The sequence below is a fragment of the Mobula hypostoma genome (genome assembly GCF_963921235.1).
Source record: "Mobula hypostoma chromosome 30 unlocalized genomic scaffold, sMobHyp1.1 SUPER_30_unloc_2, whole genome shotgun sequence".
Taxonomy (NCBI): Eukaryota; Metazoa; Chordata; class Chondrichthyes; order Myliobatiformes; family Myliobatidae; genus Mobula; species Mobula hypostoma.
Window position 1 is genome coordinate 90,629 of NW_026948159.1, and position 24,897 is coordinate 115,525.

Genomic DNA, 24,897 nt, shown 5'->3' on the forward strand with positions numbered 1-24,897 from the left:
CCGTCCCATCACACACTCCCAGGGACAGACACAGAGTGAAGCTCCCTCTACACCGTCCCATCACACCCTCCCAGGGTCAGACACAGAGTGAAGCTCCCTCCACACCGTCCCATCACACACTCCTGGGGTCAGACACAGAGTGAAGCTCCCTCCACACCGTCCCATCACACCCTCCCAGGGTCAGACACAGAGTGAAGCTCCCTCCACACTGTCCCATCACACACTCCCGGGGTCAGACACAGAGTGAAGCTCCCTCCACACCGTCCCATCACACCCTCCCAGGGTCAGACATAGAGTGAAGCTCCCCCCACACCGTCCCATCACACCCTCCCAGGGTCAGGCACAGAGTGAAGCTCCCTCCACACCGTCCCATCACACCCTCCCGGGTCAGACACAGAGTGAAGCTCCCTCCACACCGTCCCATCACACCCTCCCAGGGTCAGACACAGAGTGAAGCTCCCTCTACACCGTCCCATCACACCCTCCCAGGGTCAGACACAGAGTGAAGCTCCCTCCACACCGTCCCATCACACACTCCCAGGGTCAGACATAGAGTGAATCTCCCTCCACACCGTCCCATCACACACTCCCAGGGTCAGACATAGAGTGAAGCTCCCTCCACACCGTCCCATCACACACTCCCAGGGTCAGACATAGAGTGAAGCTCCCTCTACACCGTCCCATCACACCCTCCCAGGGTCAGACATAGAGTGAAGCTCCCTCCACACCGTCCCATCACACACTCCCAGGGTCAGACATAGAGTGAAGCTCCCTCCACACCGTCCCATCACACTCTCCCAGGGTCAGACACAGAGTGAAGCTCCCTCTACACCGTCCCATCACACCCTCCCAGGGTCAGGCACAGAGTGAAGCTCCCTCCACACCGTCCCATCACACCCTCCCAGGGTCAGGCACAGAGTGAAGCTCCCTCTACACCGTCCCATCACACCCTCCCAGGGTCAGGCACAGAGTGAATCTCCCTCTACACAGTCCCATCACACCCTCCCAGGGTCAGACATAGAGTGAAGCTCCCTCCACACCGTCCCATCACACCCTCCCAGGGTCAGACACAGAGTGAAGCTCCCTCCACACCGTCCCATCACACACTCCTGGGGTCAGACACAGAGTGAAGCTCCCTCCACACCGTCCCATCACACCCTCCCAGGGTCAGGCACAGAGTGAATCTCCCTCCACACCGTCCCATCACACCCTCCCAGGGTCAGACATAGAGTGAAGCTCCCTCTACACTGTCCCATCACACCCTCCCAGGGTCAGACACAGAGTGAAGCTCTCTCTATACAGTCCCATCACACCCTCCCAGGGTCAGACATAGAGTGAAGCTCCCTCCACACTGTCCCATCACACCCTCCCAGGGTCAGACACAGAGTGAAGCTCCCTCTACACCGTCCCATCACACCCTCCCAGGGTCAGACACAGAGTGAAGCTCCCTCCACACCGTCCCATCACACCCTCCCAGGGTCAGACACAGAGTGAAGCTCCCTCTACACCGTCCCATCACACCCTCCCAGGGTCAGACACAGAGTGAAGCTCCCTCCACACCGTCCCATCACACCCTCCCAGGGTCAGGCACAGAGTGAAGCTCCCTCCACACCGTCCCATCACACCCTCCCAGGGTCAGACACAGAGTGAAGCTCCCTCCACACCGTCCCATCACACCCTCCCAGGGTCAGACACAGAGTGAAGCTCCCTCCACACCGTCCCATCACACCCTCCCAGGGTCAGGCACAGAGTGAAGCTCCCTCCACACCGTCCCATCACACCCTCCCAGGGTCAGACATAGAGTGAAGCTCCCTCTACACCGTCCCATCACACACTCCCAGGGTCAGACATAGAGTGAAGCTCCCTCTATACAGTCCCATCACACCCTCCCAGGGTCAGGCACAGAGTGAAGCTCCCTCTATACAGTCCCATCACACCCTCCCAGGGTCAGACATAGAGTGAATCTCCCTCTACACCGTCCCATCACACCCTCCCAGGGTCAGGCACAGAGTGAAGCTCCCTCTATACAGTCCCATCACACCCTCCCAGGGTCAGACATAGAGTGAAGCTCCCTCTATACAGTCCCATCACACCCTCCCAGGGTCAGACATAGAGTGAATCTCCCTCTACACCGTCCCATCACACCCTCCCAGGGTCAGACACAGAGTGAAGCTCCCTCTATACAGTCCCATCACACACTCCCAGGGTCAGACATAGAGTGAAGCTCCCTCTATACAGTCCCATCACACCCTCCCAGGGTCAGACATAGAGTGAATCTCCCTCTACACCGTCCCATCACACCCTCCCAGGGTCAGACATAGAGTGAAGCTCCCTCTACACCGTCCCATCACACCCTCCCAGGGTCAGACATAGAGTGAAGCTCCCTCTACACCGTCCCATCACACACTCCCAGGGTCAGACACAGAGTGAAGCTCCCTCTATACAGTCCCATCACACCCTCCCAGGGTCAGGCACAGAGTGAATCTCCCTCTACACTGTCCCATCACACACTCCCGGGGTCAGGCACAGAGTGAAGCTCCCTCCACACCACCCCATCACACACTCCCGGGGTCAGACATAGAGTGAAGCTCCCTCCACACCGTCCCATCACACCCTCCCAGGGTCAGGCACAGAGTGAAGCTCCCCCCACACCGTCCCATCACACCCTCCCAGGGTCAGGCACAGAGTGAAGCTCCCTCCACACCGTCCCATCACACCCTCCCAGGGTCAGGCACAGAGTGAAGCTCCCTCCACACCGTCCCATCACACCCTCCCAGGGTCAGGCACAGAGTGAAGCTCCCTCCACACCGTCTCATCACACACTCCCGGGGTCAGACACAGAGTGAAGCTTCCTCTACACTATCCCATCACTCACTCCCGGGGTCAGGCACAGAGTGAAGCTCCCTCCACACCGTCCCATCACACACTCCCGGGGTCAGACACAGAGTGAAGCTCCCTCCACACCGTCCCATCACACACTCCCGGGGTCAGACACAGAGTGAATCTCCCTCCACACCGTCCCATCACACACTCCCAGGGTCAGACACAGAGTGAAGCTCCCTCCACACCGTCCCATCACACACTCCCAGGGTCAGGCACAGAGTGAAGCTCCCTCCACACCGTCCCGTCACACACTCCCGGGGTCAGACAGAGTGAATCTCCCTCCACACTGTCCCATCACACACTCCCAGGGTCAGACACAGAGTGAAGCTCCCTCCACACCGTCCCATCACACACTCCCGGGGTCAGACACAGAGTGAAACTCCCTCCACACCGTCCCATCACACACTCCCAGGGTCAGACGCAGAGTGAATCTCCCTCCGCACCGTCCCATCACACACTCCCGGGGTCAGACACAGAGTGAAACTCCCTCCACACCGTCCCATCACACACTCCCGGGGTCAGACGCAGAGTGAATCTCCCTCCGCACCGTCCCATCACACACTCCCGGGGTCAGACACAGAGTGAATCTCCCTCCACACTGTCCCATCACACACTCCCGGGGTCAGACACAGAGTGAATCTCCCTCCACACTGTCCCATCACACACTCCCGGGGTCAGACACAGAGTGAATCTCCCACCACACTGTCCCATCACACACTCCCGGGGTCAGAAACAGAGTGAATCTCCCTCCACACCGTCCCATCACACACTCCCGGGGTCAGACACAGAGTGAAGCTCCCTCCACACCGTCCCATCACACACTCCCAGCGTCAGACACAGAGTGAATCTCCCTCCACACCGTCCCATCACACACTCCCGGGGTCAGACACAGAGTGAAACTCCCTCCACACCGTCCCATCACACACTCCCGGGGTCAGACGCAGAGTGAATCTCCCTCCACACCGTCCCATCACACACTCCCGGGGCAGACACAGAGTGAATCTCCCTCCACACTGTCCCATCACACACTCCAGGGGTCAGACACAGAGTGAATCTCCCTCCACACTGTTCCATCACACACTCCCGGGGTCAGACACAGAGTGAATCTCCCTCCACACCGTCCCATCACACACTCCCGGGGTCAGACACAGAGTGAAGCTCCCTCCACACCGTCCCATCACACACTCCCGGGGTCAGACACAGAGTGAAGCCCCCTCCACACCGTCCCATCACACACTCCCGGGGTCAGACACAGAGTGAAGCTCCCTCTACACCGTCCCATCACGGACTCCTGGGGTCAGACACAGAGTGAAGCTCCCTCTACACCGTCCCATCACGGACTCCCAGGGTCAGACACCGAGTGAATCTCCCTCCACACCGTCCCATCACACACTCCCGGGGTCAGACACAGAATGAATCTCCCTCCACACCGTCCCATCACACACTCCCGGGGTCAGACACAGAGTGAAGCTCCCTCTACAGCGTCCCATCACGGACTCCTGGGGTCAGACACAGAGTGAAGCTCCCTCTATACAGTCCCATCACACACTCCTAGGGTCAGACACAGCGTGAAGCTCCCTCCACACCGTCCCATCACACACTGCAGAGGTGAGACACAGAGTGAAGCTCCCTCTAAATCGTTCCATCACACACTCCCGGGGTCAGACACAGAGTGAAGCCCCCTCCACACCGTCCCATCACACACTCCCAGGGTCAGACACAGAGTGAAGCTCCCTTCACACCGTCCCATCACACACTCCCGGGGTCAGACACGTAGTGAATCTCCCTCCACACTGTCCCATCACACACTCCCGGTGTCAGACACAGACTGAATCTCCCTTTACACTGTCCCATCACGCACTCCCAGGGTCAGACACAGAGTGAGTCTCCCTCTACACCGTCCCATCACACACTCCCGGGGTCAGACACAGAGTGAAGCTCCCTCCACACCGTCCCATCACACACTCCCGGGGTCAGACACAGTGTGAATCTCCCTCCATACCGTCCCATCACACACTCCCGGGGTCAGACACAGACTGAATCTCCCTCCACACCGTCCCATCACACTGTACACTGTCCCATCACACACTCCCAGGCCATGGAATACCATCTTTGAGAGTAGGTGGTGAGACAAGCCCTCCCGGTGATTGAACAAGAAGAATCGGGACTCACTGGGTCCACCTGCCAGATGATGACGGCGTTGTCTTTGGATCCCGTTGCCAGCTTTGTGCTGTCGTTGGAGAACTTGCAGAACCACACCTCGTTGCAGTGCTCAGTCAGGATCTGGCGGGTATAGCAAGGAAACTGCTTCCTGTGGGAGCAGAACACAGCACTGGGTGTACACGGCAGAGGGTTTCAGACCTGCTCCCTTCGCTGCCCTCGCACCAGCATCTATTTGATCTCTGCTGCACACTCTGTGAAGCTACAGCACAGATACAGGCCCTTCGGCCCATCTCACCCGTACTGGCCTGGTCCCATCTCCCTGCATCCGGACCATACCTCTCCAACTGTGTACGTCCCCAAACTTCTCTTCAGTGTTGAAATCGAACCCGCATTCATTCACCGCTTGCGCTGGTAGGTCGCTGCGCACTCTCACCACCATTAGAGTGAAGAAGTTCCCCTCAGGCTCCCCTGAAACATTTCACCTTTCACCCTTAACCTGTGACCTCCGGTTGTAGTCCCAGCCACTCTCAGTGGAAAAGCCGGCTTGCATTTTCCCTGCCTAGACTCTTCATAATTTTGTACCGTTCTCATTCTCCTGCAGTCCAGTGAAAGTCTTAACCTGTTCACCACTTCCCATTAACTCAGGTCTTCAAGTCCTAACGACACCCTTGCAAACTTCCTCAGCACTCTTTAGATCTTATTTAGATCTTTCCTGTCGGTAGGTGACCGAAACTGCACAGTCCTCTTATACAGTTTCAACATTTCATCCAAACCTCTGTACTCAATACATTGACTCATGAAGGCCAATGTGCCAAAAGCTTTCTTTACAGCCTGTGACACCACTTTCAATGAATTATGGACCTGTATTGCCAGATTCCTGTTCTACCACACTCCTCAGTGGCCTGCCATTCACTGCACAAGACCTGCCTTGGCTGGTCCTACCCAATGTGCCTAAAGCTTTCTTTACAACCCTACCTACCTATGCCACCACTTTCAATGAATCACGGATCTTTATTCCCAAACGGCATCTACAGAGAAGAGTAAACTGTCCACAGGCACCGGGACACCCCTCCAGGATTCCTGGCCTCACCTGCTCCGTTCCTCCAGCGATTTGTGTGTGTTGCTTTGAATTTCAGCATCTGTAGGCTCTTTAGTGTCCGTATTCCCAGATGCCTTTGTTCTACCACACTCCTCAGTGCCCTACCTACACTGTGTAAGACCGACCCTGGTTCGTCCTCCAAAAGTGCAATACCTCACTAAGATCCTTCTACGAATTTTCAGCCCATTTTCCCCACTGGTGCAGATCTCACTGCAAGCTTTGATAGTCTTCCTCACTGCTGGCTATACTCCCAGTCTTGTGACATCTGCATATCAGCTGATCCAGTTTATCCCATTATCAAAACAATTAAAATACAGCAGATGATAACCAACGACGGTGGCAAGAATGATCACTGCCCCAGCATGTGAACATCCATCGCAAATCCCAGCCATCAACCAACAGGCATGGCACCAATGAGCTCCCACCCAGACTCATCCCTCACACAAAGAAATGGTGATAAAACTCTTCCCTGACACTGGCTTCCTGACTCCATTCTCTGCTGTGCAAACAAAATGGAACCTGTATGGCCTGATGCAGGGACTCAACCATCCCTGTCTCCTCAGATGCTGACTGGCCTGATGCAGGGACTCGACCATCCCTCTGCCTCCTCAGATGCTGACTGGCCTGATGAAGGTACTCGACCTGAACAGTCTATCATCCCTGTCTCCTCAGATGCTGACTGGCCTGATGCAGGGACTCAACCCGAACGGTTGACCATCCCTCTGTCTCCTCAGATGCTGACTGGCCTGATGCAGGAACTCGACCATCCCTCTGCCTCCTCAGATGCTGACTGGCCTGATGCAGGAACTCGACCATCCCTCTGCCTCCTCAGATGCTGACTGGCCTGATGAAGGTACTCGACCCGAACAGTCTATCATCCCTGTCTCCTCAGATGCTGACTGGCCTGATGCAGGGACTCGACCCGAACGGTTGACCATCCCTCTGTCTCCTCAGATGCTGACTGGCCTGATGCAGGAACTCGACCATCCCTCTGCCTCCTCAGATGCTGACTGGCCTGATGAAGGTACTCGACCCGAACAGTCTATCATCCTTGTCTCCTCAGGTGCTGACTGGTCTGATGCAGGGACTTGACCCGAATGGACGACCATCCCTCTGCCTCTGCAGATTCTGCCCAGCCCAACGGGCTCCTCCAGCAGTTATTTTCTGCCTATACAACTTGCTACACACTTGTCTACCAGTCGGGTACCCCATCGCTGTAACTTAGACACAGACCCCACACTTTATACCTTCGTCCCTCTCCACAGATGCTGCCCAATCTGCTGAGTATTTCTTGTGTTCTCTTTGGTATTTCAGATTTCCAGCCTCCGTAGTGTTCTGTCTCCTGAGGGAAACAGTTGGTACTCGCTGGCACAGTGGGGCTCCGGGTTTTATGGTGCACTCACAGGCATTCTGGTTACCACACTACCCCGGTCCAGTCGCGTTTCCATCAGACTGAGAAAGCTTCATTGTCACCAACGCACAGGCATGCTGTGAAATCTGTTGCTCTGCAGCGGCTGTACAGTGCTTTCCGGAATAAGCTTTCAATTACGGAAAGTAGTATGTACAGAAACTAGAAATTACAGTAATCTGTATCCAGAGAGAAACAGATAAACAGAACTGTGCAAAAATCTGAGGCACATACTGTATATAGCTCAGGCGCCGAAGACTTTTACACAGTACGGTAGTAATTTTATGATTTGCACTGTACTGCTGCCACAAGAAAACAAGTTTCTTGCAGATGTGAGTGACGACAAACCTGATTCTGATATGGGTCTCTATTGAGGACTAACAGGTAATGTTATCTGGGTCATCTAATACTGAACGCACACATACCATAAGACCTAGCAGCAGAACTAGGCCATTCGGTCCATCGTGTTTGTTCTGCATCCATCATAGCTGATTTATGATCTCTCCGACCCCATCACTGCCTTCTCCCAGTAACCTCTGACACCGTGACTAATCAAGGACCTTTAAATATACCAATGACTTGGCCTCCACCACCGTCCGTGGCAACGAATTCCACAGATTCACCATCCTCTGGCTAAATAAATCCCTCTGTTCTAAAGGGATGTCCTTCCCTACGGAGGCTTTGCCCACTAGTCCAAGACTCCCCCACTACAGGAAACATCCTCTCCACATCCACTGTGTCTGTATCCTCTGGTCCAAGACTCCCCCACTATAGGAAACATCCTCTCCACATCCACTCTATCTGTGTCCTCTGGTCCTAGACTCCCCCACTATAGGAAACATCTCCTCCACATCCACTCTATCTGTGTCCTCTGGTCCAAGACTCCCCCACTATAGGAAACAACCTCTCCACATCCACTCTATCTGTGTCCTCTGGTCCAAGACTCCCCCACTATAGGAAACAACCTCTCCACATCCACTCTATCTGTGTTCTCTGCTCCAAGACTCCCCCACTATAGGAAACAACCTCTCCACATCCACTCTATCTGTGTCCTCTGCTCCAAGACTCCCCCACTATAGGAAACAACCTCTCCACATCCACTCTATCTGTGTCCTCTGGTCCTAGACTCCCCCACTATAGGAAACATCCTCTCCACATCCACTCTCCCTGTGTCCTCTGGTCCTAGACTCCCCCACTGTAGGAAACATCCTCTCCACATCCACTCTATCTGTGTCCTCTGGTCCTAGACTCCCCCACTATAGGAAACATCCTCTCCACATCCACTCTATCTGTGTCCTCTGGTCCTAGACTCCCCCACTATAGGAAACATCCTCTCCACATCCACTCTATCTGTGTCCTCTGGTCCAAGACTCCCCCACTATAGGAAACAACCTCTCCACATCCACTCTATCTGTGTCCTCTGGTCCTAGACTCCCCCACTATAGGAAACATCCTCTCCACATCCACTCTATCTGTGTCCTCTGGTCCAAGACTCCCCCACTATAGGAAACAACCTCTCCACATCCACTCTATCTGTGTCCTCTGCTCCAAGACTCCCCCACTATAGGAAACAACCTCTCCACATCCACTCTATCTGTGTCCTCTGGTCCAAGACTCCCCCAGTATAGGAAACAACCTCTCCACATCCACTCTATCTGTGTCCTCTGGTCCAAGACTCCCCCACTAAAGGAAACATCCTCTCCACATCCACTCTATCCGTGTCCTCTGGTCCTAGACTCCCCCACTATAGGAAACAACCTCTCCACATCCACTCTATCTGTGTCCTCTGGTCCTAGACTCCCCCACTATAGGAAACAACCTCTCCACATCCACTCTATCTGTGTCCTCTGGTCCTAGACTCCCCCACTATAGGAAACATCCTCTCCACATCCACTCTGTCTGTGTCCTCTGGTCCTAGACTCCCCCACTACAGGAAACATCCTCTCCACATCCACTCTATCTGTGCCCTCTGGTCCTAGACTCCCCCACGATAGGAAACATCCTCTCCACATCCACTCTATCTGTGCCCTCTGGTTCTAGACTCCCCCACTGTAGGAAATATCCTCTCCACATCCACTCTATCTGTGTCCTCTGGTCCTAGACTCCCCCACCATAGGAAACATCCTCTCCACATCCACTCTATCCAGGCCTTTCAATGTTTGATAGGTTTTAATGACTACAATCCATTCACTCTCACAGAATACCTTCCATCTCCCGCTATCCACCTACACTCATTAACCTACCGGCTGGAAGCTGATCTTGTGTGGGAGTGTTCTGATTGCCCTGGGAGGGTGAGCGGCCTACAGGCCACAGTGGCTGGGTTTGCTGCTAAGAAACGACAATGGACTCACTGGGGGAGTCATTGCCAATATCAGCGAGAAAGAAATTTCTTCCTGCCTTTGCTCTGACTCCTCTACTCCTGCTGTCTGCCAGTGCAATGAGAGCGATGCCGCCAGAGACCAGCAACTTTCTGCTGACGACTGCTTGTATCACTACGGGGTACAGAGCAGGGCTGGTACAAAGACTCAGCCAGCCCCAGCATGGGACCATCCGATGTTGAGGACATCTGAAAACATCCTACAACTCGGATTTTTACACTCCAGGGAATAAATTCCAACCCTGCCTCACCGCTCCTTATAACTCAAGCTGGCAAGTTTTATAAATTGTTACGCTCTTTCCAGTTGAAGTCTTTTCACCACCAGGGCAACTAAAACTCTAGGAGTGGCCTCACCAACGAGAACACAACGTTCTGAGTCCTGTACTCCATGCTCAGCTTGGCGAAGGACTTCTTCACTATTGGTGACACTATTTTCAGGCGACCATGTATTAGAACAGCACCTCATCTTCTGGAATTCCAAATTTATCACATCAACTGGTTCGCCCTTATCCATCCTGCCAGTGACAACATCGAAGAGTCCAGTGTATTTGAAAAGTAAGCCTCCCTTCCATGAAGTGACATTGACAGAGCTCTGTTTTTGTTAGCCAGCTGTCACACCAGTATCTCTACTTTATCAGGAGTCTGAGCAGGTTTCGTGTGTCACCGACTGCCGAAAATTTCTACAGACGTTTGGTGGAGAATAATCTGCCTCACCGCCTGGTATGGAGGGTCCAATGCACAGGAGAGCAAGAGGCTGCAGAGGGTTGTAGACTGAGCCAGCTACATCATGGGCACAACTCTCCCCACCACCCAGGGCATCGTCCATAGCTGGCTCCTCAGGAATGCGGAATCCACCATTAAGCACCCCCAGCATCTGGGACACACCCTCATCTTGTTACTAGTATCAGGGGGAAGTACAGTAACATGAACACCAGAGATCCTGCAGATGCTGGAAATCCAGAGCAACACACATAACACGCTGGAGGAACTCAGCAGATCAGGTAGCATTTATGGAGGGAAATGAACGAATATATATATATAGAATAAAAGACACACCCAGCTCTGATACACCAGGCAAGGTCATTTGATTGCAAACAATTGGTTTATTGATCATTATAGAATGTCTCTCTGGTGCTTCCCGCTCCCTCCTCTCTCCCTTCCCCTTTTCCCAACCATGATTCCCCTCTCCCTGCCCCCTTCCCACTCTCAGTCCACAATAGAGACCCATCTCAGAATCAGAATTATCATCACTCACATATGTGATGAAATTTGCCTTTTTTCAAATTTCACGACAAATGCCGGTGATATGAAACCCGATTCTGATTTGTCAGTGACCTGAGCTGAGGTGACAGAGGACTAGGCAGCAGCCCCACCCTACTGGTAGTGGGTGGGACAGGGTGCCACCCTCCCACTTCGCCTCCCCTGCCACCCGCTGACACTCACCTGCTGCAGGCGTGGTCCATCAGCAGCGAGACGGAGTCCAAGTTGGTGTCGGCTTTGGTGTTGTGGTAGAGACAGCGGTCCCTCTGTAGCTCCACGGCCTGCCTGAGTAGCGTCTGTAGGCGGCGGGGGGGCAGCATCACAGAGGGCGGGAGGTATGCTGAGTGCAATACGAGAAACAGGGATCAGACTATTCCATCTCCACTCTCCACACCAGCACTGCGGTCTAAATGCACGCGGCTTCAGGGCGGTTGGGGCTCCTTTTAAATTACTGGATTCAAGGTGGGTGCTGGGTTGGGGAAAGTGTGTGGTGGGAGGAGAGGGCGGGCAGTAGGTGCCGTAGAACGGGACAGGAAGGATATATGAGGTGTGGCTGGTGAGAGGGAGAAAGAATAGTATGACTACTGAGAGCAGGAAAGGATGTACGGCTAGAGAGATTTTGAGAGTGAGAGGACCCAAGTGTGAGAGTGAGAGAGAGAGAGAGAGAGATTGAGAGAGATTGAGTGAGAGTGTGAGTGAGTGAGTGAGAGTGAGAGAGAGAGAGATTGAGAGAGATTGAGTGAGAGTGAGTGAGTGAGAGAGAGATTGAGAGAGATTGAGTGTGAGTGAGTGAGTGAGAGAGAGAGAGAGAGAGATTGAGTGAGAGTGAGTGAGTGAGAGTGAGAGAGAGAGAGAGATTGAGAGAGATTGAGTGAGAGTGTGAGTGAGAGAGAGAGATTGAGAGAGATTGAGTGAGAGTGTGAGTGAGAGAGAGAGATTGAGAGAGAGAGATTGAGAGAGATTGAGTGAGAGTGTGAGTGAGTGAGAGTGAGAGAGAGAGAGAGAGATTGAGAGAGATTGAGTGAGAGTGAGTGAGTGTGAGAGAGAGAGAGAGAGAGAGAGAGAGACAGACACACAGACAGAGGGACGGGGCGGGCAGAGAGACAGACAGACAGAGAGACTGTCAGAGAGAGTGACTTTGAGAGGAGAAAGAAAGAGAGTATGATTGGGGAGAGAGGGGAAAGGGAGGAAAGGGAGGAAAATGGACAATGCGAAGGAATGACATGGAGAGGGAGGTGTGGGTGGGAAGGGAGACTGGAACAAGGGTACAGTGAATTGTAATGTACCAAGGAAAGTCATTCTGCCATCTGAAAGGAGGGGAGGGATCTATAATGGGGGTGAGAGGCATGAGATCTCCCTCCTCCCCCCTTTATATCAGAGCAGTCCCATACCACAGTGGATTCCTAGGCCACCTGTCATTGCTGTGGTTGGGGCTTCCTCCATCTCTATATAGACCTGGACACACCTAGCAATGACTAATACCAGGGGGCGTCACTTTAATGTTGTTGGAGGAGAGTATAGGGGGAATGTCAGAGGTAAGTTCGTTACACAGACAGTGGTGGGTGTGATAATAGGGACAAGCTCCCACTAGCCATTAAATGCTCCCAATGGCGTGCGTCTCAAATAGCCTCTGACAACCAAGTCCAGCTCCTGGCCTTCACGTGTGTCTTAGCTACTAATCCTGGCAGAACAGTTTCTACTGACAGAAGGGGCAAAGGCCGATTAATGGCGCCTTAAAACCAGTCACTTCGGACAGGCGGGTCTCGTCAGCCATGGTTGGCAGCTCAGCTAGGAGAAGGAAAACTCTGATTTCAAACCTCCACTGCATTGCAGCTGAATTCGCTCATAGGGAAGGCTTCAGGAGTAAACCCCGAGGGAAAAATCCGAAGCTGGAGTCCCCAAGGCAGTCCTGCATTGAGTTCAACACTGACTGGCAACTCCTGCAACGCTGCTGGTGCCAAACTGCATCGGTCTCTGCCGTTCCTTTGGTTCACCAGCCGTGTGGAGAGGGGGAGCTTGCTCCATGGGCATCAGCTTGCTCTCCACATCGTACTGCCCTGGCTTGCGTATCTGGACAGCCGGTACACAATATCCACGGTCAACCCTGACTGACAGACTGGTGGGTGTGTGGAACGTCTTGCGAGGGGTGGTGGTAGAGGCAGATACACTAGATAGGCACATGGATGAGAGAAAAAATGGATGGTTACACAGGAGGGAAGGGTCAGATTGATACTAGAGTTAGTTAAGAGGTCGCAGCAACACCGTGGCCAAAGGGCCTGTACTGGGTTGTAGTGTTCAAAAGGTTTAAACTGTTATTATGTGCACTGAGACATAGTAAAAGCCTTTGCTTGTGTACCATCCAGACAGATCATTCCACACACACATGTCCATCAAGATAGTGAAAAGAAAACAATTTATTATGATCCTATACCGCCCTACTCTGCCATTTCTCCATTCCTCAATCTTTCAAATACTTATCCGCCCCGGCTTTAAACCCGTCTACTGGTGCAGCAGGGCAACGGTTAAGGATAGCTTCCAGATGCTGTGCAGTCAGGCCAGGTAACACAGTTTGCCTTTGCATGGCTGGGGGCCAGAGCCACTTGGCACACGGAGACAAGATGACAATGCAAACGAAAGATTCTAGGGTGACACTTACTATTGGTCAGTTACTTTACTAATTCTGAAGTATTATTGGCCTTTACAGAGATTCCATTGGCTATTAATACCAGGCATTGTCGTGTGATTGGTGATTGATTATGCAAATAAGGAATGTGATTATACACAAGGTTACCAATTGGTCAATATTGGTACCCAACCAGTATAAAAATGGCCCTTTATACCATTCTGTCTAAAAAATGGCATTTCTCTGTCCAGAATTCATAACAGTGTGATAACAGGGGCTGTGCTGTTCTCCTTGTACATGATAAAGTACGGTTGAGGAACGAGTGAGAGAAGAAGTTTCTACGGAGCTCAGTTTTAAATGACCGGTCTCTAATCGTGCAATTATGTCCACCTTGTTCGAGGCTCTCCTGCTGGTGAAAATGTCCCAACATCAGCCCTGTCAAGCCCTCTTTGAATGCTTGAATAAGATCACCACCGCCCCCCACTACTTCCTTGAAGACTTACTGTGAAGCTTGTCCAGGAGTTTGGTTCGTGAAGCACTGCCCTTGCCCTCCCACTCCGCCTTGGCTCGGAGGTCATTCGCGTCACTGCACATCAGGTACCTGTCGTGGTGGCGGCAGAGACAGATACATTAGGGACATTTAGGAGACTCTTTTAAACCTGTTAGAATTCCTCGAGGAAATAAAAAGCAGGATATACAAAGGAGAATCTGTGGATGTTGTTTACGTGGATTTTCAGAAGGCCTTTGACAAGGTGCTGCATATGAGGCTGCTTGTCAAGATAAGATCCCATGGTATTACTGGATAGAGCAATGGCTGACTGGCAGGAGGCAAAGAGTGGGAATAAAGGGAGCCTTTTCCGATTTGCTGCTGGTGACTGGGTGGTGCCGCGCAGGGCTCGGTGTTGAGACCAATTCTTTTACGTTATATGTCAATGATTTGGATGATGGAATTGATAGCTGTCGCCAAACTTCAGGATGATACGAAGATAGGAGGAGGAACAGGTAGTGGTAAGGAAGCAGGGAGGCTAGGGAACGACTTAGATTAGGAGAATGGACAAAGAGCTGGTAGGTGGAATACAGTGTTGGGAAGTGTATGGTCATGCACTTTGATAGAGGAATGCAAGGGAAGACTGTTTTCTAAACGGGGAGAAAACTCAACAATCAAAGGTGCTAAAGGAATTGGGAGTCCTCTTGCAGGATTCCCTGAAGGTTAAGGTGCAGGTTGAGTGAGTGTTGAGGAAGGCAAATGCAATGCCAGCATTCATATTGAGAGGACTAGACTATAAAAACAAAGATGTAATGCTGAGGCTTTATAAGGTGCCAGTGAGGCCTCACTTGGGGGATTCATGAACAGTTTTGGGCCCCTTATCTATGACATTGCAGAGGGTTCACAAGAGGTTCACGTGCAAGATTCTCGGAATGAAAGGCTTGTCGTATGAGGAGTGATTGACAGCTCTGGGCCTTTACTCGCCGGAATTTAGAAAAATAAGATGGGGGGATCTCATTGAAACCTATTGAATATTGAAAAGCCTCGACAGAGTGGATGTGGAGGGGATGTTTCCTATAGTGAGGGAGTCTAGGACCAGAGGACACAGATAGAGTGGATGTGGAGAGGACGTTTCCTATAGTGGGGGAGTCTAGGACCAGAGGATACAGACAGAGTGGATGTGGAGAGGATGTTTCCTATAGTGGGGGAGTCTAGGACCAGAGGGCACAGACGGAGTGGATGTGGAGAGGATGTTTCCTATAGTGGGGGAGTCTAGGACCAAAGGGCACAGACGGAGTGGATATGGAGAGGATGTTTCCTATAGTGGGGGAGTCTAGGACCAGAGGACACAGACGGAGTGGATGTGGAGAGGATGTTTCCTATAGTGGGGGAGTCTAGGACCAGAGGGCACAGATAGAGTGGATGTGGAGAGGATGTTTCCTATAGTGGGGGAGTCTAGGACCAGAGGACACAGATAGAGTGGATGTGGAGAGGATGTTTCCTATAGTGAGGGAGTCTAGGACCAGAGGATACAGATAGAGTGGATGTGGAGAGGATGTTTCCTATAGTGGGGGTGTCTAGGACCAGAGGACACAGATAGAGTGGATGTGGAGAGGATGTTTCCTACAGTGAGGGAGTCTAGGACCAGAGGACACAGATAGAGTGGATGTGGAGAGGATGTTTCCTACAGTGAGGGAGTCTAGGACCAGAGGACACAGATAGAGTGGATGTGGAGAGGATGTTTACTGTAGTGGGGGAGTCTAGGATCAGAGGACACAGATAGAGTGGATGTGGAGAGGATGTTTCCTATAGTGGGGGAGTCTGGGACCAGAGGACACAGATAGAGTGGATGTGGAGAGGATGTTTCCTATAGTGGGGGAGTCTAGGACCAGAGGACACAGATAGAGTGGATGTGGAGAGGATGTTTCCTCTCGTGGGGGAGTCTGGGACCAGAGGACACAGATAGAGTGGATGTGGAGAGGATGTTTCCTATAGTGGGGGAGTCTAGGACCAGAGGACACAGATAGAGTGGATGTTTCCTACAGTGAGGGAGTCTAGGACCAGAGGACACAGATAGAGTGGATGTGGAGAGGATGTTTCCTATAGTGGGGGAGTCTGGGACCAGAGGACACAGATAGAGTGGGTGTGGAGAGGATGTTTCCTATAGTGGGGGAGTCTAGGACCAGAGGACACAGATAGAGTGGATGTGGAGAGGATGTTTCCTATAGTGGGGGAGTCTAGGACCAGAGGACACAGATAGAGTGGATGTAGAGAGGATGTTTATTATAGTGGGGGAGTCTAGGACCAGAGGGCATCAATAGAGTGGATACGGAGAGGATGTCTTCTATAGTGGGGGAGTCTGGGACCAGAGGGCACAGCCTCAGAATAGAGGGACATCCATTTGGAATGGATCTGAGGAGGAATTTCTTTGGCCAAAGGGTGGCGAGTCTGTGGAATTCATTGTGCCTGGACCAGTTGAATTTTTGCATAGTGCTGACCCCCAGGATACTGATGGTGGGGATTCTCCTGTCTACTTCAATGAAGTTAAGAGGGTTGACAGTTTCATATTCCTAGGTGTGAACATCACCAACTGCCGTCCTGGTCCAACCACGTTGACGTCATGGTTAAGAAAACTCTACTTCCACAGGAGACTAAAGACATTTGGTATGTTCCTGTTAACTTTTATCAATTTTTAATTGGCGCACCAAGGGAGACATTCTACAAGGATGATCCACGGCTTGGTAAGGCATCTGCTCTGCACGAGTGCAAGGAACTGCAGAGCGTTGTGGCCACAGCTCAGCACATCATGGAAAATCAGCCTCCCTTCTGCGGACTCTCTTTGCTGCCTCGGTAAAGCAGCCAGTATAATCAAAGACTCCACTCATCCCAGACATTCTCTCTTCTCCCTTCAGACAGAAGATAAAAAATCCTGGATGCACGTGCCACCTGGCTGAAGGACAGTTTCTACTCTGCTGCGATCAAACTCTTGGACAAGAAGATGGACTCCTGGCCTCACAATCTAACTGGTTATTATCTTTCACTCTCTTGTCTACCTGCACTGCACTCTCTCTGTAACTATAGGAGCAAGTCAGAGGGCGGGGATCCTTAGGTGAGTGACCTTCCCATCATGGCAAGTTGGGCCAAAGGCCTGTTTCTGTGTTGTCTAACTCTGTGATGCTCTGACTACAAGGCACAGGTCAGGAGGGTGATGGGACGTTCTCTGGGTGAGTCCCGCTCCAACAACTCTTCAGAAGTTTGACACCATCCAGGGCTGCAACCCATCGATCACCCTTATCATACAAGGGGACCATTCAACAGTCTTATAACAGCAGGGTAGAAGCTGTCCACTATGCCAGGGGTCCCCAACCTTTTTTGCACTGCGGACCGGTTTAATATTGACAATATTCTTGCGGACCGGCCGACCGGTGTGGGGTGGGCGGGTAGGGTTGCCAACGGACAAGAGTAGCAGTCAAATACGTTGTGTTTACCCTAGAAAGACTACAATGACCATGAAGCCTTGGGCGGGCAGCAGTGCGCATGCGTGTACGTGCCGATTTTTTTTTTCTCTACAAATCGTTTTTGGCGATTCTGTACCGGGGGTGGGGCGGGGTTGTTAATCACGACCAGAATATAGGTGATAAGTGGCTAATACACTTGATTTCGTTTCTGAAAGGGTTTATCTAACGAATTTAATATTAAACACACAGCGCCTATTTTCCTCACATGAATATAGTGATAAGTCAATTATCAGGGGAGGACAAGGGAGCTTGAAATAAGTGTTGAACGAACTCCAGTAGAAGTGGTAGATGCAGGTTCGATATTATTTAAAGTTAAATTGGATAGATATATGGACAGGAAAGGAATGGAGGGTTATGGGCTGAGTGCAGGTCGGTGGGACTAGGTGAGAGTAGCGTTCGGCACGACTAGAAGGGCAGAGATGGCCCGTTTCCATGCTGTAATTGTTATATGGTTATATAAGTCACTTATAAGTCAATAGCATCATAACATTTTAAGTAACGTTTGGATATTAAACACACAGCATATAATTTCCCCGTATGAACATATAAAATCATTGCAACACACAAATATCGCTGAATTAGTTGGAGCCCTGGGCTTGTTTCCCTGCAACAACACAGTCCTATCACAGGGTGATGGGAGACAGCGATACTCAAAGGGGGTTCCTTATGTCCAGTCTATTCCGCAATTTAGTTTTCGTTGCATTCATTGCAGAGATATGTTGGAAATGGAAGCAACGTTTTCAGTGCTTTCATGGCTATCTCAGGATATTTAGCCTTGACTTTGATCCAGAATGATCCAGAGAGATAGCAGGCAACTGCAGGAAACATAAAGTTGTGGTGGTAGGGGATTTTAATTTTCCATATATTGATTGGGACTCCCATAGGGGTCTAGATGGTTTAGGGTTTGTAAAATGTGTTCAGGAAAGTTTTCTAAATCAATATATAGAAGGACCAACTGGAGGGGATGTAATATTGGCTCTCCTGTTAGGAAACAAGTTAGGACAAGTGACAGAAGTCTGTGTGGGGGAGCACTTTGGTTCCAGTGATCATAACACCATTAGTTTCAACTTGATCATGGACAAGGATAGATCTGATCCGAGGGTTGAGGTTCTGAACTGGAAGAAGGCCAAATTTGAAGAAATGAGAAAGGATTTAAAAAGTGTGGATTGGGACAGGTTGTTCTCTGGCAAGGATGTGATCGGTAGGTGGGAAGCCTTCAAAGGAGAAATTTTGAGAGTGCAGAGTTTGTATGTTCCTGTCAGGATTAAAGGCAACGTGAATAGGAATAAGGAACCTTGGTTCTCAAGGGATAAAGAAGAAAAGGGAGTTGTATGACATATATAGGAAGCAGGGGGTAAATAAGGTGCTTGAGGAGTATAAGAAGTGCAAGAAAATAATTAAGAAAGAAATCACGAGGGCTAAAAGAAGACATGAGGTTGCCTTGGCAGTCAAAGTGAAGGATAGTCCAAAGAGCTTTTACAGGTATATTAAGAGCAAAAGGATCGTAAGGGATAAAATTGGTCCTCTTGAAGATCAGAGTGGTCGGCTATGTGTGGAGCCAAAGGAAATGGGGGAGATCTTCAATCGGTTTTTTGCGTCTGTATTTACTAAGGAAGCTGGCATGAAGTCTATGGAATTAAGGGAAACAAGTAGTGAGATCATGGAAACTGTACAGATCGAAAAGGAGGAGGTCCTTGCTGTCTTAAGGAAAATTAAAGTGGATAAATCCCCGGGACCTGACAGGGTGTTCCCTCGATCCTTGAAGGAGACTAGCGTTGAAATTGCAGGGGCCCTGGCAGAAATATTTAAAATGTCGCTGTCTACAGGTGAGGTGCCGGAGGATTGGAGAGTGGCTCATGTTGTTCCGTTGTTTAAAAAAGGATCAAAAAGTAATCCGAGAAATTATAGGCCAGTAAGTTTAACGTCGGTAGTAGGTAAGTTATTGGAGGGATACTAAGAGACAGAATCTACAAGCACTTGGATAGACAGGGACTTATTAGAGAGAGTCAACATGGCTTTGTGAGTGGTAGGTCATGTTTGACCAATCTATTGGAGTTTTTCGAGGAGGTTACCAGGAAAGTGGATGAAGGGAAGGCAGTGGATATTGTCTACATGGACTTCAGTAAGGCCTTTGACAAGGTCCCGCATGGGAGGTTAGTTAGGAAAATTCAGTCGCTAGGTATACATGGAGAGGTGGTAAATTGGATTAGACATTGGCTCAATTGAAGAAGCCAAAGAGTGGTAGTAGAGAATTGCTTCTCCGAGTGGAGGCCTGTGACTAGTGGTGTGCCACAGGGATCAGTGCTGGGTCCATTGTTATTTGTCATCTATATCAATGATCTGGATGATAATGTGGTAAATTGGATCAGCAAATTTGCTGATGATACAAAGATTGGAGGTGTAGTAGACAGTGAGGAAGGTTTTCAGAGCCTGCAGAGGGACTTGGATCAGCTGGAGAAATGGGCTGAAAAATGGCAGATGGAGTTTAATACAGATAAGTGTGAGGTATTGCACGTTGGAAGGACAAACCACGGTAGAACATACAGGGTTAATGGTAAGGCACTGAGGAGTGCAGTGGAACAGAGGGATCTGGGAATACAGATACAAAATTCCCTAAAAGTAGTGTCACAGGTAGATAGGGTCATAAAGAGAGCTTTTGGTACATTGGCCTTTATTAATCAAAGTACTGAGTATAAGAGCTGGAATGTTATGATAAGGTTGTATAAGGCATTGGTGAGGCCGTATCTGGAGTATTGTGTTCAGTTTTGGTCATCAAATTACAGGAAGGATATAAATAAGGTTGAAAGAATGCAGAGAAGGTTTACAACGATGTTGCCGGGACTTGAGAAACTCAGTTACAGAGAAAGGTCGAATAGGTTAGGACTTTATTCCCTGGAGCGTAGAAGAATGAGGGGAGATTTGATAGAGGCATATAAAATTATGATGGGTATAGATAGAGTGAATGCAAGCAGGCTTTTTCCACTGAGGCAAGGGGAGAAAAAAACCAGAGGACATGGGTTAAGGGTGAGGGGGGAAAAGTTTAAAGGGAATATTAGGTGGGTCTTCTTCACACAGAGAGTGGTGGGAGTATGGAATGAGCTGCCAGACGAGGTGATAAATGTGGGTTCTTTTTTAACATTTAAGAATAAATTGGACAGATACATGGATGGGAGGTGTATGGAGGGATATGGTCCGTGTGCAGGTCAGTGGGACTGGGCAGAAAATGGTTCGGCACAGCCAAGAAGGGCCAAAAGGCCTGTTTCAGTGCTTTAGTTTCTATGGTTAATGCCGACAGAGATGTTATGTCAAACATACCTTTTAGCCCGCCATCATTTGCAAGCTCGGGGAGTTGATCTGCTTCCTGCGCTGACATGGATGACGCGGGCGTAATGACCTCGCGTGTGTTCAAGCTCAACAGTGCGTGACAGGGAATGAGGAAAGGGGCAGCTGACTCATATCGTTTCCTCGCGGCCCGGTAGGACATGCTTTGCGGCCCGGTGGTTGGGGACCGCTGCACTACGCTACCACGTTATGGTGCATTGACAAAAATTGGTAAGAATCGATGGAGACGTGCCGAATTGCTTTAGCCTCCTGAGGAAGTAAAGGCATCGGTGAGCTTCCTTGACCCTGACATCGAGGATGATGGTGGAGTCAAACAATATAACAGACCTGCTTAGAGCTTATCCTGAAATGGGAGGGTGAGCAGCCGGAAGCCGTGGTACATATTGGTTCCAACGACATAGGTAGAAAAAGGGAGGTGGTCCTGGAAACAGAATACAGGGAGTTAGGAAAGAAGCTGAGAAGCAGCACCTCAAAGGTAGTAATCTCGGGATTGCTGCCTGTGTCACGCGACAGTGAGGATGGGAATAGAATGAGGTGGCAGGTAAACGCATGGCTGAAGAATTGGAGCAGGGGGCAAAGATACAGATTTCTGGATAATTGGAACCTCTTCTGGGGCAGGTGGGACCTGTACAAAAGGGACACTTAAACCTGAAGGGAACCGATATTCCTGTGGGCAGGTTTACTAGAGCTCTTGGGAGTGGTTTAAACTAATATGGCAGGGAGTTGGGAACCAGCATGACAGAGCTGAGGATGAGCCAGCAGGCTTACAAGTAAATGATGGATGTAACATGAATGTAGAAACACAGAAAACGGTCCTTCAGCCCACAAAGCCATGCTGAACATGTCCTTACCTTAGAAATTACTAGGATTACCCACACCCCACTGTTTTTCTAAGCTCCATGTACCTATCCAGGAGTCTCTTATCGTTAAAGACCCTATCGTTTCCGCCTCCACACACTCACCACTCTCGTGTAAAAGAACTTGCCCCTGACATCTCCTCTGTACCTACTTCCAAGCAACTTAAAACTGTGCCCTCTCATGCTAGCCATTTCAGCCTTGGGAAAAAGCCTCTAATTATCCACAGGATCAAAGCCTCTCATCATCTTGTACACCTCTATCCGGTCACCGCTCATCCTCCATCGCTCCAAGGAGGAAAGGCCGAGTTCACTCAACCTATTCTCATAAGGCATGCTCCCCAATCCAGGCAACATCCTTGTAAATCTCCTCTGCACCCTTTCTATGGTTTCCACGTCCTTCCTGTAGTGAGGCGACCAGAACTGAGCACAGTACTCCAAGTGGGGTCTGACCAGGGTCCTACAGAGCTGCAACATTACCTTTCGGCTCCTAAACTCAATCCCACGATTGATGAAGGCCAATACACCATACGCCTTCTTAACCACAGAGTCAAGCTACGTAGCAGCTTTGAGTGTCCTATGGATTCAGACCCCAAGACCCCTCTGATCTTCCACACTGCCAAGAGTCTTACCATTAATGCTATATTCTGCCATCATATTTGACCTATCGAAATGAACCACCTCACACTTAAGCAACACACATCAAAGTTGCTGGTGAACGCAGCAGGCCAGGCAGCATCTGTAGGAAGAGGTGCAGTCGACGTTTCAGGCCGAGACCCTTCATCAGGACTAACTCCTTTAGTCCTGACGAAGGGTCGCGGCCTGAAACGTCGACTGCACCTCTTCCTACAGATGCTGCCTGGCCTGCTGCGTTCACCAGCAACTTTGATGTGTGTTGCTTGAATTTCCAGCATCTGCAGTATTCCTGTTGTTCACCTCACACTTATCTGGGTTGAACTCCATCTGCCACTTCTCAGCCCAGTTTTGCATCTTATCAATGTCGCACTGTAACCTCTGACAGCCCTCCACACTATCCACAACACCCCCAACCTTTGTGTCATCAGAAAATTTACTAACCCACTTCCTCTTCCAGGTCATTTATAAAAATCACGAAGAGTAGGGGCCCCAGAATAGATCCCTGAGGCACATCACTGGTCACCAACCTCCATGCAGAATATGACCCCTCTACAATCACTATTTGCCTTGTATTTGCAAGCCAATTCTGGATCCACAAAGCAATGTTCCCTTGGATCTCATGTCTCATTACTTTCTCAATAAGCCTTCCATGGGGTACCTTATCAAATGCCTTGCTGTAATCCATATACACTGCATCTACTGCTCTACCTTCATCAATGAGTTTAGTCACATCTTCAAAAAATTCAATCAGGCTCATACGGCACAACCTGCCTTTGACAAAGCCATGCTGACTACTCCTAATCATATTATACCTCTCCAAATGTTCATATATCCTGCCTCTCAGGATCTTCTCCATCAACTTATGAACCACTGCAGTAAGACTCACTGGTCTATAATTTGTTGGGCTATCCCTACTCCCTTTCTTGAATATGGAAACAACATCTGCAACCCTCCAGTCCTCCGGAACCTCTCCCGTCCTCATTGATGATGCAAAGATCATCGCCAGAGGCTCAGCAGTCTCTTCCCTCACCTCCCACAGTAGCATGGGGTACATCCCGTCTGGTCATGATGACTTATCCAACGTGATGTAAGGAAGGACAAGCCAATGATTGGGTACAAATGCAGACAGAGCAAAGAGTTAAATTGTACCGCAGAGGCAACATTCAAAAGGGCAAAGAATACAGGACTGAAGGTGCTGTATTTAAATGTGTGTAGCATTCAGGATCAGGTGGACGAACTGAGTGGTGGCTGAAAGAAGGCCATAGTTGGGAGCTTAACAGCAAAGGAAATACCTTGTGTCGAAAGGACAGGCAGGAAGGCAGAGGCGGTGGTGTGTTCTGTTGGTGACAGATGGAATTACATCTTTAGAAGGGTGACACAGGGTCAGAGAATGTTGAATTTCTGTGGGTGGAGTTAAGAAACTGCAAGAGTAAAAAACCATTATGGGAATCATAGCAACACACATCAAAGTTGCTGGTGAACGCAGCAGGCCACGCAGGATCTATAGGAAGAGGTACAGTTGGCGTTTCAGGCCGAGACCCTTCGTCAGGACTAACTGAAGGAAGAGCTAGTAAGGGATTTGAAAGTGGGAGGGGGAGGGGGAGATCCAAAATGATAGGAGAAGACAGGAGGGGGAGGGATGGAGCCAAGAGCTGGACAGGTCAGTGGCAAAGGGTCATGGGACAGGAGGCCCAGGAAGAATGAAAAGCGGGGGGGGGGGGGAGAGAGAGAGAGAGAGGAGAGAGAGAGGAGAGAGAGAGGAGAGAGAGAGGAGAGAGAGAGGAGAGAGAGAGGAGAGAGAGAGGAGAGAGAGAGGGGAGAGAGAGAGAGAGAGAGAGAGAGAGAGAGAGAGAGAGAGAGAGAGAGAGAGAAAGAAAGGAATGTGTGTATATAAATAAATAATGGATGGAGTAAGATGGGGAGGAGGGGCATTAGCGGAAGTTAGAGAAGTCAGTGTTCATGCCTTCAGGTTGGAGGCTACCCAGACGGAATATAAGGTGTTGTTCCTCCAACCTGAGTGTGGCTTCATCTTTACAGTAGAGGAGGCCGTGGATAGACATATCAGAATGGGAATGGTATGTGGAATTAAAATGTGTGGCCACTGGGAGATCCTGCTTTCTCTAGCGGACAGAGTGTAGGTGTTCAGCAAAACGATCTCCCAGTCTGCGTCGGGTCTCGCCAATATATGAAAGGCCACATCGGGAGCAATGGACGCAGTATATCACACTAGCCGACTCACAGGTGAAG

At 50.4% G+C, this 24,897-nt stretch overlaps 1 protein-coding gene across 3 annotated transcripts in view; it reads right to left on the reverse strand.

Moving 5' to 3' along the window:
• LOC134341352 (WD repeat-containing protein 26-like) overlaps window positions 1-24,897 on the reverse strand; it is a 187,526-nt gene that overhangs the window by 78,072 nt on the left and 84,557 nt on the right. For 2 of the 3 annotated variants that reach the window (XM_063039215.1, XM_063039216.1), the window contains exons 5-7: window positions 14,317-14,414; window positions 11,374-11,530; window positions 5,056-5,215 (exon numbers count right to left, since the gene is read on the reverse strand). In XM_063039215.1, coding sequence (XP_062895285.1) covers window positions 5,056-5,215; window positions 11,374-11,530; window positions 14,317-14,414 — 415 coding nt within the window. The remainder of the gene's footprint in view (window positions 1-5,055; window positions 5,216-11,373; window positions 11,531-14,316; window positions 14,415-24,897) is intronic. The other variant, XM_063039218.1, reaches the window with a different exon arrangement.